Source organism: Natrix helvetica, assembly GCF_964273705.1.
Source record: "Natrix helvetica genome assembly, chromosome: 14".
Taxonomy (NCBI): domain Eukaryota; kingdom Metazoa; phylum Chordata; class Lepidosauria; order Squamata; family Natricidae; genus Natrix; species Natrix helvetica.
The window spans coordinates 11,520,997-11,536,862 of record NC_138564.1 but is presented as its reverse complement, the minus strand read 5'-3'; the positions used below and the strand labels follow the sequence as shown (position 1 = coordinate 11,536,862).

Genomic DNA, 15,866 nt, shown 5'->3' with positions numbered 1-15,866 from the left:
TGGTCGTAAGTGTGAAAAACAGCCCTAAGTCACATTTCCCCCCAGTGTAGTTGTAACTTTGAACGGTAGCTAAATGAAAAGTTGTAGGTAGTCCAGGATCCGGTGTAAAAAACAACAGCAACAGTTTAAATGTTCGTTCTGTCACATCTGACTGTATTATTCCCATTCTCTCAAAGGTTGATCCAATCTTTGGGGATCCCGATCACAGATATATAAAAGCTTTTGGATCAAAATAGACTTCCTGAATCCCATTTGCACAACAAGCATGCTGACGGGGAATTCTGGGAGTTGAAATCCATGCATCTTGAAAATATCTACAGACCCCTCGCATCCTGGACATTAATTGTTTCAACTTCTACCCTCAAAACGATGCTATAGAGCACTGCACACAAAGACAACTAGACACAAGGTCAGTTTCCCCCCCACCCCGAATACCATCACTCTGCTAAACAACTAATTCCCTCACCACCGTCAAACTATTCACTAAGTCTGCATTACTCTTACTCTTAGTCTTCTCATCGTTCCTATCACCCATCTCCTCCCACTTATGACTGCAGGACTGTAACTTTGTGGCTTGTATCCTTATGATTTATATTGATATTGGTTGTTTCCTGATTGCTTATTTGTACCCTAGGACTATAATTAAGTGTTGTACCTTAGGATTTGTGACGAATGTATCTTTTCTTTTATGTATACCGAGAGCATAAGCACCAAAGATGAATTCCTTGTGTGTCCAATCACACTTGGCCAATAAATAATTTTATTCTGTTCTGTTCTACATTCTATATTCTCCCTCCCTCTTTCTCTTTGCCCCTCCCCTTTCTCTTTTCTATCACTCTCTCCCCACCTCCCTCTCCTTCATCCATCCATCCATCCATCTATCTTTCCCTATCTCCCCTTCCTTATCCCTCCCTCTGACTCTTTCCCCCTCCCTTTTCTTTCTCCTTTCTATCTCTCTTTCCACCTCCCTCTCCTTCCTCCATCCATCTATCAGTCCATCCATCTATCAGTCCATCCATCTTTCTCTTTCCCTGTCTCCCCTTGCTTTCTCCTTTCTATTTGTCTGTCTGTCTGTCTGTCTCTCTCTCTCTCTCTCTTCACCTCTGTTTCCTTCCTTCCTTCCTTCTTTTCTCCCTCCTGCCAGCCTTCCCGCCTGCCTGCCTATGGCACCAGCAACGGGTAGAGAAACACCATGAAAAATTGCCATCTTTTAGCCATTACCCCCTCAAATAAACGCTAGGACATCTCCTTTTACCCCAAACCATCTGTCCCCAACCCTCTTCAACCTTGGAGACACGTTCCCATCCCATCACAATTCTGAGTGAGTCAGAATTGGCCCAGGACGCACAGCCAGGGGTGCGTGCCTGCAAACAAACCAGCCGAAGCCGTTTTTAGCAATATGTCCTTTTTCCTTTCTGGCCCACCAGAGCACCCGACGAGAAAACATCCAGGTGCAAGGACGCTGCTTTGAAGGTGCGCCCCGCCAGCAGCAGAGATCCCTGCTACCTGTCCAAGTACCCGCACTGCATAACGGGGAGGGGGGAAGGAGGAGGAGGAGGAGGAAGACGAGACCCCCCCCCACCGCCCCCGAGCGAAAGTCCGGAGGGTGAACTGTAAGACCTTCCAATCTGAGAATCTGCAATTATTCAGGAAACGTAGTCTTAAAAGTCCCCCCTGCCAGCCTCTGGGGTGGGGGAGTGAAATTGGAGAGGGGGGGGCAGCCAGTGCGCCTCCTTCCTCTGCATATGATATCCCCCCTCGCCGCCCCCCCACCTGCAAAACGATTTACTGTATTTGCTTTGCCACAACAGGCTCTCGGTTGACCGCGGAAGGCGTGCGTGCAACTGCCGTGAGTCAACCAGGAGCAAGGAAGCCAGCGAGGAAACGAGAAGCGAGGGGTGGGGGGGGGAGGGAAGGGAAGCCTCCCCATCTCCCTCCAGTCAGAAACTGCCAGGAGATCCGGGAAAGGATCGGGTTTGTTGTTGGGGATCTGGCGGCTGGAGAAACTTCTTCTGGGGCGGACTGAAGCCCTTGGCGCCACCTTACTCACCCCCAACCCCCCCCCCCCGGCCTGCCTCTCTGCCTACCTGCTGCTCCTCGCGCCTCTTTAAGGGACCGACTTAGACGGATGTTTTTTTGGTGAGGTTGCGGAGAAGCGAGAAAGCTGCTTGCGACGGACTGGCGGAGGGGCTGCATCTTGGGGCTGGAGACCAGGAGCGCCCCCTCCCACCCACACACACACGAGGGACGAAACCGGGCAAGCGCTGACTTTCAGCCGAGTTGTCATCCCCGAGAATTGGAGCCCGGGCTGGGGGCAACAGTCGGAGGTCTCCGCGCCCGGGGCTGCCTCGGTTTGCGGCACCGAGACGCAGGGGAGGTCGAGGCCAGCTCGCCCCACCGTCCACCTGGGGCGAAGGCGATGAGCTTCTCCTGTGCCACCGCTTCCAGCCTCCCATGTCTCTTCTGCGCCGCGGGGGCCGCTCTCCACGCGAGTTCCAGTTAGGACCCGCCGGCGCGTGGCGGGGAAGCGGCGGGGTCCACCGCTAAAGGAGCTTTCAAAGCCCCCCGGGGTGAGCGATTAACGGAGTCTCGAGGGGGAAATTGGGAGGATAACCCACCCACCCTTCTCCTCTCGCACCCCCACCGATCTTTCCCGGCTGCTTCCCTTCCCCGCGTGGCAGCCAGCTCGCCTCTTATGACATTTGGAATTAAAGTTTGGGCTTCTGCAAACCGCCAAGATGCCATTCCATCCCGTGACGGCCGCTTTGATGTACCGGGGCATTTATACCATCCCCAACATTTTGGCCGCGGATCCCAACCCGGTGGAAATTCCCGAAGACGAATTGGAAGGTACCCAGAAAGGAAAGGGGTGGGGGTGGGGGCGCGTGGAGTGGGCTGGAAAGAGCACCCCAGAGGGAGAAAAAAGAGGCGCGCGTGGGGGGGGCGTCCTTAAACCCAGAGGAAATGGGAGGGGGGAGGCAGCCGCTTTGGGGAAGGGGCGCGGGGTTGGGTGCAGGAGGGGGACGTTCCCCTCACCCTCACCCACCCACTCATCCACCCCACCCACCCCGGGAAAGGGAAGCCGGTAAACAAGCTCAAAAAAAAAAAGGTGGCGAGGTGTTTTGACTTGCGCGCGTGTGTTTAGGATGCCTTGGCGCTTATGCCGCGGTGGAAGAAGAAGGAGAGAGGTCGGGGAAGAGGGAAGGGGGAAGCGAAAGGGGACAAGAAAGGGGGATAGGCTTCCAAACCTACCACCCTCTCCCCGCGGGCACAATTCATCTCGGAGAACCTGAGATTGAATTTGGGGGGGGGGGGGAGAAGACGCGTGGAAATCCGTCTGGAAACCACCGCAGCAGCGAGTCTGTGTGTATTGGGGGAGGCAAAAGAGACCGGCTGGAGACGTGCTGGGCATTCCGGGTTAAAGTGAGCCCAGTAGGAGTCTTTGTCGCGGGGGGGGGGGGTGTCGGCGGAGAGGAAAGGAGCTTCCCGAGCCCCACTTCCCGAGCCTACCTTTCTTTCCCCCCCCCCCACCCCTCCGCTGTTTTTGCAACAGCAAGAGGCATTTCCTGCAGTCTGCGCGCGGAACAGGTAGCGGCGGGGGCGGCAGTCTCCTTCCAAGCGTGTGTGTGTGTGTGTGTGTGTGTGTAGGGGGGGCGGTCACCCTGTGATATAAACACCCTCTGCGCCGCCTCCAACCGGAGTTGCAACTTGGAAAGCCAGGCGCCCTCGTCGCCCCCCTCTTCTACCCCTTCTTCTCTTCCTGGCCACCCAACTACCCCAGCCCCTGAGGTCGCCGATCCTAACCCACCCACCCGTCCCCCGGAGGAGAAACAACTCTGCTCCCTCGTACACGCGGGCGGGGAGCCTCCTCCTCCTCCTCCTCCTCCTCCAGCCTTCGCGCGGCTGCATCGGTGCGCCAATAGAAAAACACGCAAGACTGGGTTATATCGGGGTGGTGGGTGAGCGAGGGGAGTCCTGCCGCTACCTCGGAAGGGGGGGTTGTGTGTGCGTGGGGGGGTCACATTGAGTAGAGAGGAGTGAGCATTTCTCTTCTTCCTCTCTCTCTCTCCCTCTCCCTCGCTTCCTCCTTCTCTCTCTCTTTCTCTCTCTCTCTCTCTCTCTCTCTCTCTCTCCCCTTCCCCACAGCAGCAGATTTTCCCGATGGCGTCTCTGGATTGGATTTTCCGAGGGGTCCACGCGGAATTGCGGAGAGGGGGAGGGGGGGAATGTCGAGCTGTCAATCTCTCTTTCTCCGCCTTGACTGCTTTTCTCTCCCCCCCCTTCTTCTCCCCCCGCCTCCCCCCCCCCCGCTCCGCATGGATCGATCGCTGGCCAAAGTCACGCAGGAGTGTGTTTATACATATTTTACAAGCGATCTCGGTTGATGAGATTGGCAGCGCCTTGTTTTTAAGATGGGAAGGGATGGGGGTGGGGGGAGAAAACGGGGCGCCCAACCGGGGCTCAACAGGTCCGCCTCGTAAACGGCCCGGCGAAGAGCCTTTGACCGTGTCCGTGGGTTCGTCGCGCCCCGTGGAAGCTTGCCGTGGGGTCTCTCCGATCTTCGGCGTGACCAAAGAGGAAAAAATCGCCAGGATTCAACCGAGTGGGATTGCCATTGGACCGGACTCAGTCCGATGCGTGTGGATCTTCCTTCCACCCGCGTGGGAGGCCGTGTCTGACCCGGGTGGGAGCAATTGTGACCTGGGAACAAGGCGCTTAGGAAGTGGAAAGGGTCCCCGAAGGGCCAAAGCGCATATCCTAATAAACCCTCAATTCTTCCTCCCCCACCCGCGCCCCCAGGGACCACAGAAACAGTCCTCCTTGGTACTATTTGCCCCCTGGCACATTTACCCACTCCTCTATTTGGGGCCCTGTCCCCTCCACCTGCTCAGAGGGGGCTTCAGCTATATAAAAACAGTCATTTTCTCTCGCCCCCATTCAGAAACTGTCCAAGTGTGTCTAAAAACTCTTTGGCTTGAATTGTAAATAAACAAACAAATAAAATTGGGGGAGGGAGGAAAACGTTTACGCCCTGGGGCCCTCCAAAATGAACTGAATGGCCCAGTTGACAGATTAACAAAGTTGGAAGGGACCTTGTAGGTCATCTAGTCCAACCCTCCCGCCCAAGCAGGAGACCCTACACCATTTCTGACAGATGGTAGTCCAGTCTCTTCTTGGAAGCCTTCAGGGATGAAGCTCCCACAACTTCCGAAGGCAACTTCTGTTCCATGGGTTGATTGCTCTCACTGTCAGAAAATTCCTCCTTATTTCCAGGTTGAATCTCTCCTTTGGTCAATTTTCATCCATTATTCCTTGTCTGGCCTTCATGTGCTTTGGAAAGTAGCTTGACCCCCCCCCCCTCTTTGTGGGAGCCCCTCAAATATTGGAAGGATGCTCTCATGTCTCCCCTGGTCCTTCTCTTCACTAGACTAGCCATGCCCAGTTCCTGCAACCGTTCTTCGTTTTAGCCTCCAGTCCCCTCATCATCCCGGTTGATCTTCTCTGCACTCTTTCTAGAGTCTCAACATATTTTTTATAATATGGGTACCAAACATGGATGCATTAATGTATTCAAAGTGTGGTCTTACTGAGGCTTTGTAAAGCAGTAGTAATGATTGACTTGAACCAGGTAACAAGAAGTCTGTCCTTCCAATTTTGTCAGGAGAAGGAAGCCCTTTAGATATTGGAAGACTGCTATCATGTCTCCCCTTGTCCTTCTTTTCATCAAACTAGAGATACCCAGTTCCTGCAAACCTTCTTCCTATGTTTTAGCCTCCAGTCCCCTGATCATCATGGTTGCTCTTCTCTGCACTCTTTCTAGAGTCTCCACATCTTTTTTACATCCTGGCGACCAAAACTGAATGCAGGATTCCAAGGGGGGCCTTACTGTCTCTTTGTGCTCCTTCTAGATATTGATTCGGTGGTTGAGCAATTTGGGGGGGGAGGAGAGGTGTCGACCCTTGCAGAGACATAGAGTTGCTTGGCTAGACTGTCTGCACCCTGAATAGGCCAATAAGATGCCCAGTCACTGGGACTGGGGACCGGGGGGGGGATGCTTTTGATGCAAAAGATCTCAGCTGAGTAGAGATGGTGGTGTCCATATTTTTCGAAAGATAATAAATTAAATTCCACTTTAACCCCTGATCTGCTGTGACCACCCCGCCCACACCTTATTTGAGGCTCATCTCCATTTCAAAGCCAAAGAGCCAGCGCTGCCCGAAGACATCTCCGTGGTTATGCGGCCAGCATGACGCAATGCTGAAGCCACACGGAACGCTGCTACTTTTCTACTTTGGGTATTTTTTAACAACAGTTCTCTGCCCGCTGGGTAGGCATTGCTAGGGTGGTCATGTGACTGGGTGGGAGTGAGTGATGTCAAGCTGGCCACGCCCACTCAGCTTTTGTGGTTCCCGGTTGTTGTTTTTGGGGTGGGAAATAGGCCCCAATGGCTCTTTGGGTGTTTAAGGGTGCAGATCCTTGAGCTAAGCAAACAGGTGCGATCCTATCACAGCCTAAATCCTAAGAAACAAAAAAGTTACAATTATTCAGGGTTTAAGCCAACCAAGCTTACTATGCTGGTGGAATATGACAGCTATGTTTCCGACTAACCTGGTTTGAAGGTCATCATGGACCATAGAGAAGGGGTGCGTGAGAATGGCTGAGTTTCACGTGGCCCATAGAGCCACAGATTAACCGGCCACATTTTAGGACAGAGTAACCTGAGTCCAGCTTGTAAGGTTGGAGTTACTAGGCACGGATCAGTGTCTTGTGTGAATCGAGATAACAGGGAAAACTGAGTAACAAGGGCTAACAGGAATAAACATACTGTATTTTGTAAATATATGCTGGGTTGGTCTCCAGTAGCTACTTTCTACTCACCCTACGCAGAAACGTCATTTCACGGAGGTGTGCTCCAATTTTTGATCTAAATCGGTTTCCCACAGCCCACTTAACCCAACTTAACCTGAACTAACCCACTCTCGGGGTTCCTACATGTCTCTGAACCACAGGCTGACTAAACCGCGCAGCATATTTAGTTACACACTCCCAGAAACTAAGTCAGTTATCTCGACTACGTAACCTTGGCCTTAATGTGTTGTGTGAATGGAGCTCCTTGGGTCTTTCTGTGACGTCAGCAGGAGTTGGGAGAGACACCGTCAGCTTGCAGTATTCTGACCAGTTTTTGTTTTCTGTTTTAATTTATGCTTGCGCTTCTAACTGAAAGTCTGTAGAGATTCTCCGTCATCCAGGTTATGGTTGTCCCAAAAGAAAAAGTAAAATAAACAAGAAAGTCCAGTTGCCTCCTGAAAAAACACCCTTGGGGCAACCAGGACCTGGATGACTGAGAATCTCTACAGAGTTTTAGGTATGCAATTCGGGACGGACACCCTTTGAACAGTGTGGGAGGAGAACTGGATTTCCAAGGGGAAATTGCAGAACCATTTGCACCCCTGGGGACACAGAGAAACCTCCAAGTAACCTCAGTGATCCTCCAAAGGGGTGCAAATGACCAGCTGCCTGCAAGGAATATCAATCCTTCCATGCCCCACCATCCAGTCAGAGCTGAAGAAGCTCCTTGGATGAGGAGTGAAACGTCTTCAAAAGAAAACAAAAAACAAAAAAGTCCAGTGGCCTGCTGAAAAAAGCACCTTTGGGACACTTCTAACTTTACTTAGAGCTTTGTTCCTGTTTGATGTTTGATTTAGATCTGCTTTTCATTTAGAAGACCAAGGCGAGGTTCACAGCATATATCCTTCTCGTTTTCTCCCACAGCAATCCTGTGAGGTAGGACAGGCTAAGAGAGAGAATTAGCTCAGCCAATCAGTTTCTCTAGCTGACTCTGGCCTGGACTGTGGTCCTTTCCAGCACCCATCTGACACCTTAACCGCTACACCACACAGCCTCTGCCTTCTTAAAGTGCGGTCAGAGTGAAGTCCAAAACTATTTAGACTTAGAATAACTGTATTGTCACTTTAAATGTACATTAATCGGCACACATTAAAGAGAATTTTTGTTGGCATTTGGCTCTCAAAGGGCCACCAACTCCAATATGCACTACGTACATAGGTAAAGGTTCCCCTTGCACATATGTGCTAATCGTTCTCGGTTCTAGGGGGCAGTGCTCATCTCCATTTCAAAGCCAAAGAGCCAGCGCTGCCCGAATACATTTCCGTGATCATGTGGCCGGCATGGCTCAACACCGAAGGCACACAGGACGCTGTTCCCTTCCCACCAAAGGGGGTTCCTATTTTTCTACTTGCAGTTTTTTTACATGCTTTCGAACTGCTAGGTTGGCAGAAGCTGGGGCAAGTCACGGGAGCTCACTCCGTTACGCAGCGCTAGGGATTCTAACTGCCGAACTGCCAACCTTTCTGATCGACAAGCTCGGCGTCTTTAGCCACCGAGCCACCACGTCCCTCCAAGCCCACAACTCACGTTTAAAACCAAGGAAGGACTGGTGCACATTAGCCAAAGGGGGTTTGCTAGAGCTTTCAATCAAGTTAAACATAAGCCGCTCGTTCGCCCATGCAGTCTGTAATTCGAAATGGATATGTTAATGCACTTTCTTGTTTGCACTAGGCTGCTCCGGCTGTTCTATCTGGGGGAACAGTTGGTCTTAAACAGCAGTCTCCCCTTTCCTAAATAAACACGGCTTGGCTACATGGGGTTCTTTTGGGGGGGCATTGTGCCCTCCACAGTTGAAAATGTGTGCGTTATGCCACCGAGTGCCCAAACTGGAATGCGTGTGCATAGGTCTGCATTTGTGCATGCGCCAGAGTGCCAGAAACCCTCAGTAGCTGGTGCACGCATGCCTGATTTTTGGTTCATTTTCAGCCCCCAAAATGCCCTGAAAACTGGCCTGAAAAGCGGCCCAGAAAATGCCCTCCAAACAGCCTGTTTTTGGCCCGTTTTTGGCCTCTCTGGCACCCGCGAAGACCAGCTGGCTGGGACACATGTGTCTGCCAGAAACCAGAAGAGCAGTTGGCGATGGCACATGTGCCCACGGTGAGGACCCTGTCTGCCATCTCTGGCCTGTGTGCCATAGGTTTGTCGATTCCATTAAGAAGCTGGCTTACTAAAGCCACACATCCGTTGGCTCTCTCCCTCACCCCCCTCCAATATTTTCCCCTTACCGTGCCGAACCTTTGCCACAGCTTTTTTTCAAACCCCCTTTGAAAAACACGCAGGCATGTCAGCATTCCCTTCGGCTACACTTGAATTTTGCCATTTCTTTTTTTTTTCCCTTTCATTTCTCGTTTCAAAATATTCCAGCAGCTGAAATCTCAAAACGGTGCCATTCGTTTTGAGTCTTAAGGGGGGAAAAAAACCTGCAGGTTTTTTTTTCCTGAGTAGGTTTACTGCAAAAATAAAATAAAATGAAGATGTACGGCAGCCCTCCGATTGTAAAAAATATTGTAAGCATGAATGCGTGGCTTGTCACCTTTCCATCAGGCGGCTGTGATTGGGGAAAAAACAAAGAAAGAACTTCCTTGTTATAGGATGGCATAGCTAACTGCATCAGGGGTAGGGAAATTTATTTCGGAAGCATGTGGATAGTCCTGACCTGCTTGCAATGCTACCTGAGCCACGGCAAGAAAATCAAAATATTTTTTAATGAGATGGGAGAGGGTTTATGTAATCAAGGGAATGCAATGCTTTCTGAAGCTCCCCGGAAGCCTCCGGAGACGCCTTCCGTGTCCTTAACTTGCAAATAAAAAATAATAAATAGAGGAAAGCCCTATGAAGGGGAGATCCAACCTAGAAACAAGGAGACATTTCCTGACAATGAGAATCTTTAATCAATTCTATTCCATTACAAACCAGTCTAATCCATTCCCTGCCCTGCCCTGCCCTGTCATTCCACTCCACTCTGTTCTATTCCATTATAGTCCAGTATAATCCCTTCCCTTCCCTGTCACTCCACACCACTCTATTCTATTCCATTACAGTCCAGTCTAGTCCATTCCCTTCCCTTCCAGTCCATACCAATCCATATTTCTTTTACATATAAAGTTTTATTAGTTTTTTCAAGTATTTTGGGGAAAAGGGTACATAAATGTGGAGAAAATTTTTGACAGCTACATCATACGTAAGGTGGTACTTCCCCGGGGTCTTACATCTCTCTCTTATTTTATATATATCAAAATATTATTACATACATATTAGCAGTTTAAGTATACTTATACCAATCCATATTTCTGTTGCGGATTCAATTAGCAATTAATCAGCGGAACGGTTTGCCTCCAGAAGTTATAGGTGCTTCAAAACTTTGAGATTTTTAAGGACAGCTTGGACAACCCTTTCTCTGCAATGGTATAGGGCTTCCTGTTTGAGCAGGGGGTTGGACTAGAAGACCTCCAAGGTCCCTTCCCAATCTGTCGTTCTGGTTTCAGTCCAAGCTGAGCAGGCTTGGAAAGAAGATAGAGAAAAAAAATGGTGGGACCAAGTTTTTTTCAAGACGGAAAAACAATTCGGAACTGCTTCTGCAAACCAACCTGTTTTAGCTGGCTGGTGTTATTTTATTTTTGTTCAGAACAAGTCCCCCAGTTCCATTTCTAAGCAGTTCTCATCCAAACATTGCCCTTTATTTCATCTGCTTTGGAAGTTGCTGTATGAAATAACTGGCATTTGAGGGCAAGCAAACAAAAAAAAACCCCACTGTCATAAGAAAATGATTTTCATTACAAAGCTAGCACAGGACTGTAAACAGAATTTAAAGTATATTTGGGGTGGGAACGGCCATTTTTTCGCCTCTGAAGCTGCTCCATTGATTTAAGGTAATTTTTATTTAAAAGGGAAAAAAGCAGATTTTTTTTTTTAAAAAGGTGGCCTTTATTTTTTTATTTTTTTTAAATAGTTTTATTTTCTTGCCATGTACATTTTTACATCCAAGCGAGACAGTGTTGTTTCTCTGTGTCCTATTATATCTAAGTAAGTGTCTAAGACGCTGAGCTTGTCGATCCGAAAGGTCGGCAGTTCGGCGGTTTGAATCCCTAGTGCCACATAACGGAGTGAGCCCCTGTGACTTCTCCCAGCTTCTGCCAACCTAGCAGTTCGAAAGCACGTACAAAAATGCAAGTAGAAAAATAGGAACCACCTTTGGTGGGAAGGGAACAGCGTTCCGTGCGCCTTTGGCGTTCAGAAGAGACGTCTTCGGACAGCGCTGGCTCTTCGGCTTTGTAATGGAGATGAGCAGCGCCCTCTAGAGTCGGGAACAAATAACACATATGTGCGTGGGGAACCTTTACCTTTAGGCTTGGAGAGAGAAGTCCAGCTCCTCAGGAGTAAGTATTGTTATATTGTGCACAGCCCGGAAAAAAATAAAACAAAAGGATGTGTTAATTGAGTAGCCAGGGGAAGTAAAACCGCCATTGCAGCTGGAGTCTCATGCAAAAATTAAAAGTGATGGTTGTTTTCGAGTCAAAGAAAAACAAACTCAAAAGATGGAGAAGCTTGGCATGAGACAAGCCATTCCTTGCTCTCCAATTGTTATTTTACATGCTGTTGTGGCTCAGGGCCTCTTTGCAGATTGGAATGCGAGACAAAGAATAGATTGTTGTTGAGCTGTTTTTTCCTGAGGTCTTGGCAAAACAGAGAATAACAGGGGTTGGAAGGGACCTTGGAGGTCTTCTAGTCCAACTTCCTGCTCGGGCAGGAAACCCAAAAGCATTCCAGACAAATGGCAGTCCATCTCTTCTTGAAAACTTCCAGTGTTGGAGCATTCACAACTTCTGTTTTTTTGCACTTACTTCCAACAATTTGGAGCCAATTTTTTAAATTTTGGAGAGCCCTGCTGGGGGAAGATGCCTTCTGTAGAACATCTTGTACAAGGGATCCTATCCCTCTCTTGATGCATCCTAGGACTTCATTCGTCTTTTTTTGCTGTGACTTTTTGGTATTCCGCCAAGCTGGCTGGGGAATTCTGGGAGTTGAAGTCCACAGGCCTTCAGGTTACCACTGGTGACAGTGGTACAGCCTACAGTGGTGGGTTCCGGATCCTGTCGCAACTGGTACACTGCAACAGGGTCGGACATCCACCTCGGACACGTGCGCTGCGTAAGCATGCATACCCACTGCCCGCAATGCTCCAGCTGCTTGGCTGAGCATCGTGCAGGTGCCGTATTCTCCGTGCGTGTGCGCAAATGGCCCGGTTGGGTCAAATACAGGTAAGGACGGCGGGCGGGCGGGCCCTCCGGAGAACCCTACCGGAATGGTACCTGGTGCTCCCAGCAGGCACCAGTACGCCCGTACCGGGGTGTACCAAGTGTAACCCACCACTGGTTTAGCTCTTGTCTCTATGGGTCTTCTCTTTTTACCTTGAAGTTCCCCCCCTGGCCAGGAGCAATGCATTCAGGAAGGCAGAATCTTTATCTCTCTTTATCTCCTTGCTTCTTCTAAGGGAGAGCTTGAGAAGGTGACAGACTCCAAGGACATCCCTGAATTGAGCCATCTCTAAATTGCCTTTCCAGGGGGTGGCAGAGCCGCCTCTCTCTCACTGATACCATCTGCCTTTGAATGAGTTTAACATACGGTTTTTCCAAAAAAAAAACACCTCCTGCCTTTCTTTCTTTATCTGTTTCGAAGCAACCGATGCACTAATAAACGGCAGCAGGCTTTGGTAGGGAACCTGATGCCAGAAGGCAGGAATTAAACTTCTGAAATTAAAAAGGAAGAAGAAGAAGGAAGAAGGAAGAAGGAAGAAGAAGAAAGAAAGAAAGAAAGAAAGATAAAGAAAGAAAGAAAGAAAGAAAGAAAGAAAGAAAGAAAGAAAGAAAGAAAGAAAGAAAGAAAAAACAGGCACAGTCATCCTTCACAACCACTGCCTGGGTCTTCCCCCCCTCAAAAAAGTGCAGGCTGGCTGCTCCTGTTTATGGAGGTTTCATTTATTTTCTCTTGCTGTCTTTCCTTTTTTGGAGGATAAGATGCAGGCAAGCAAGCAATCTTCAACGTATGACCAAAATGGAGCCCAAAATGTCTGTTGCTTTAGGGGTCATCTCAGCTGCGTTAAGGACTTGGCGTTATCTTCTCTAGAGCTGCCGACAGTAAACTTTGAGTTAACTTGGATTTAAATCACCCGCACAGGGAGTCTGGGCAACTGAGTGGTGCTAGCAGAGTGTTTTTAATGGCTGGATGCCTTACCTGTCACCAGTACGGAGTTATATTCAACAGATATATTCTCATCGTGCCCAGAGAGAGAAATATCTGCCTCTACCTAGGATTGAACTCACAGCCTCCCGATCGTGAGGCAAGAGCGCCACCTTTCACTAGGGAAAGTCTGCCTCTTAATGACAGTGGCCATATCCTGTTGAAATCCAGATTCCCTTAAAGGGTCCTTGAAGCCCCCTCCCCAACATTAACTCGTGGATTGAACAACAAGGATGAATCCCCTCAAATTGAATTGTGCTTCGATTTTGATTTATAGCGATGGTGTCCCCTTTGCGTCCCTGCCCACGAATAAATCGGCGAATGTCATGCAGATGTGCTTTCTCTCATTTTAGATTCCCCCTCCCTCTCTTTCGCCGCTGCGCAAAATGATCTCCCGCACTTAGGCGAAACAGCGGCATAATTTGGCTGAATTAATGCCTTTCCAAGAGTCTGCTAGTGGAAATTGCTTATTTAAGAAACAGGCTAATCAAGCGTAAAATCTTAAATGAACTTTTTTTTTAAAAAACAAAACAAAAAAACAGATTCATCTGGGTCTTTATGGCTGCGGAATGGACTCTCTAATTATTTCTTTTTTTTAATTGAAGGAGCTCAAATCTTCATTGCCCTAAATTGTACAGGGATGCTTGCAAGTGTTAGAAGAAACGGTGGAGTTGGAGCTCTCGCCTCACAATGAGGAGGGTCTGTGCGTTAAATCCTAGGTAGCGGCAGATATTTCTCTGTCTATATACTGTATCTGCTGAACAAAACTCCGCATTGGCGACAGGAAGGGCATCTGGCCAGTAAAACGGCTCCATTCCGTTGTCCAGACTCTACCCCGCAAAGGATTATGGGGTCGTTAAATGAAGACGATGATCAGGAGTCATTATGAAATGACATCAGGATTGGTGGTGGGGTGGCCTAGAGGCGGAGCTCTCGCCTCACAATCAGGAGGCTGTGAGTTCAATCCTAGGTAGAGGCAGATGTTTCTCTCTCTGGGCACACTGAGAATATATCTGCTGAACGAAACTCCGCTCTGGCAACAGAGAAGGGCATCCGGCCAGTAAAACACTCTGCTAGCTCCATTCAGTTGCCCAGACTTCACCCTGCATGGAATTATGAGTCGTTAAATGAAGATGATAATGATGTGTGCAGGTGTAGAAAGACATGGGATGTGTGTGTGTGTGTGTGTGTGTGTGTGTGTGTGTGTGTGCTTTAACTCAGGATATAAATGGAAGACGGAGGGGCTGTAGGTCTTTATCAGATGTAAAGGATCAAGACCATAAATTAAGTCACAGCACAGAGATTTTATTGGTTCGGGTCCATCCACAAAATCTAGCCAATGATAGTATCAGTCAGCACTCAATCGGCACTAGATAAGGGTTGATTGTTGATTGAACAGCAAAATTAAAAAGGACAAGCAAAAACAAAGCGAAGCAGATAAATACATTAATATACTAAACGGATATATTAAAAGACACATACGTGCTAGTCGTTCACGACTCTAGGGGGCGGTGCTCACCTCCGTTTCAAAGCCAAAGAGCCAGCGCTGTCCGAAGACGTCTCTGTGGTCATGTGACCGGCATGATTCAACGCCAAAGGTGCACAGAATGCTGTTCCCTTCCCATCAAAGGTGGTCCCTATTTCTTCCACTTGCATTTTTTACCTGCTTTCCAACTGCTAGGTTGGCAGAAGCTGGGACAAGTCACAGGAGCTCCCTCCGTTACACGGCGCTAGGGATTCGAACCACCCAACTGCCGACCTTTCGGATCGACAAGCTCAGCGTCTTAGCCCCTGAGCCACTGCGTCCCTTGTGTGATCATACAATAGGCTAGATATTAAGGAAAACAAAATTAAAATTACTCAGAGTTCAAGACAACCAAGTTTGGTATTATGATATCATATGATATTATGATGTGTTATTAATGGTTAATAACCTAGCAGCTCGCAAAATAAATCACACAAAGCAATATTCAAGCCTCTATTGCAGTGTTAGTACAATTGCTACCCAGGAGAGAAATCTAAAGTGCCGATAGATATAAAGTAAAAGTAAAAAGCTGTAAATCCTCTGCAATTAACGGTCAAGGTATAACAAACCAAGTAATATTTTAACGCAAAGGTAAATTTGTCTTTGACCAATGATATTGTGCCTTCATCATAGGGACACAACGTCCACCTGCTGCACATACAATGGATGGTTTTAAATCCCGAAGGAGAAAGTTTGTGTGAAATTTATTGGGCCTCCCAGGGAATTGATCTGTGAGGAGGCACAATGTAAATTGACCTAATGCCTCCGTTAAATTTACAATGTAGTATTATTCCGTGGGTTTCAACCCCCTCCAACACCAGATGGGCAAATAGGCTCAGCGACCGGGGATTTCACAAGGTCTGCCTTGAAGAAGTGTGGGTGGAAGAATTGGGAATCTTTCAAGAAGCTGTGTCTCAGTTTAGGGAAGGTCAGAGACCACAGAAATGTCTGGAATTCTGTTGTTAAAGGGTATTTTTGCCTTAACGCTCTGGGTAAAATCTCAAAGATTCTTGGTCAAGCCCTCTGTTTCTCTCCTCCTTCTTCTCCTTCCCCCTCTCACTCCCGCTCTCTTCCTGTCTGCTCCTCCCATTTCTTCTCCTCTTCTCTCCCTCTCTCCTCTCCCTCTCCCTCTCTCCTCCTGTCCTCCCCTCCTGTTTCCTGCCCTCCCCTCTCTCCCTCTCTTCCCCCCTCTCTC

General features: G+C 48.8%; 1 protein-coding gene across 1 annotated transcript in view; it reads left to right on the top strand.

Moving 5' to 3' along the window:
* The first annotated feature begins 1,970 nt into the window (after positions 1–1,970).
* CABP7 (calcium binding protein 7) overlaps positions 1,971–15,866 on the top strand; it is a 35,535-nt gene continuing 21,639 nt past the window's right edge. The window contains exon 1 of the mRNA XM_081966485.1: positions 1,971–2,850. Coding sequence (XP_081822611.1) covers positions 2,739–2,850 — 112 coding nt within the window. The 5' untranslated portion in view covers positions 1,971–2,738. The remainder of the gene's footprint in view (positions 2,851–15,866) is intronic.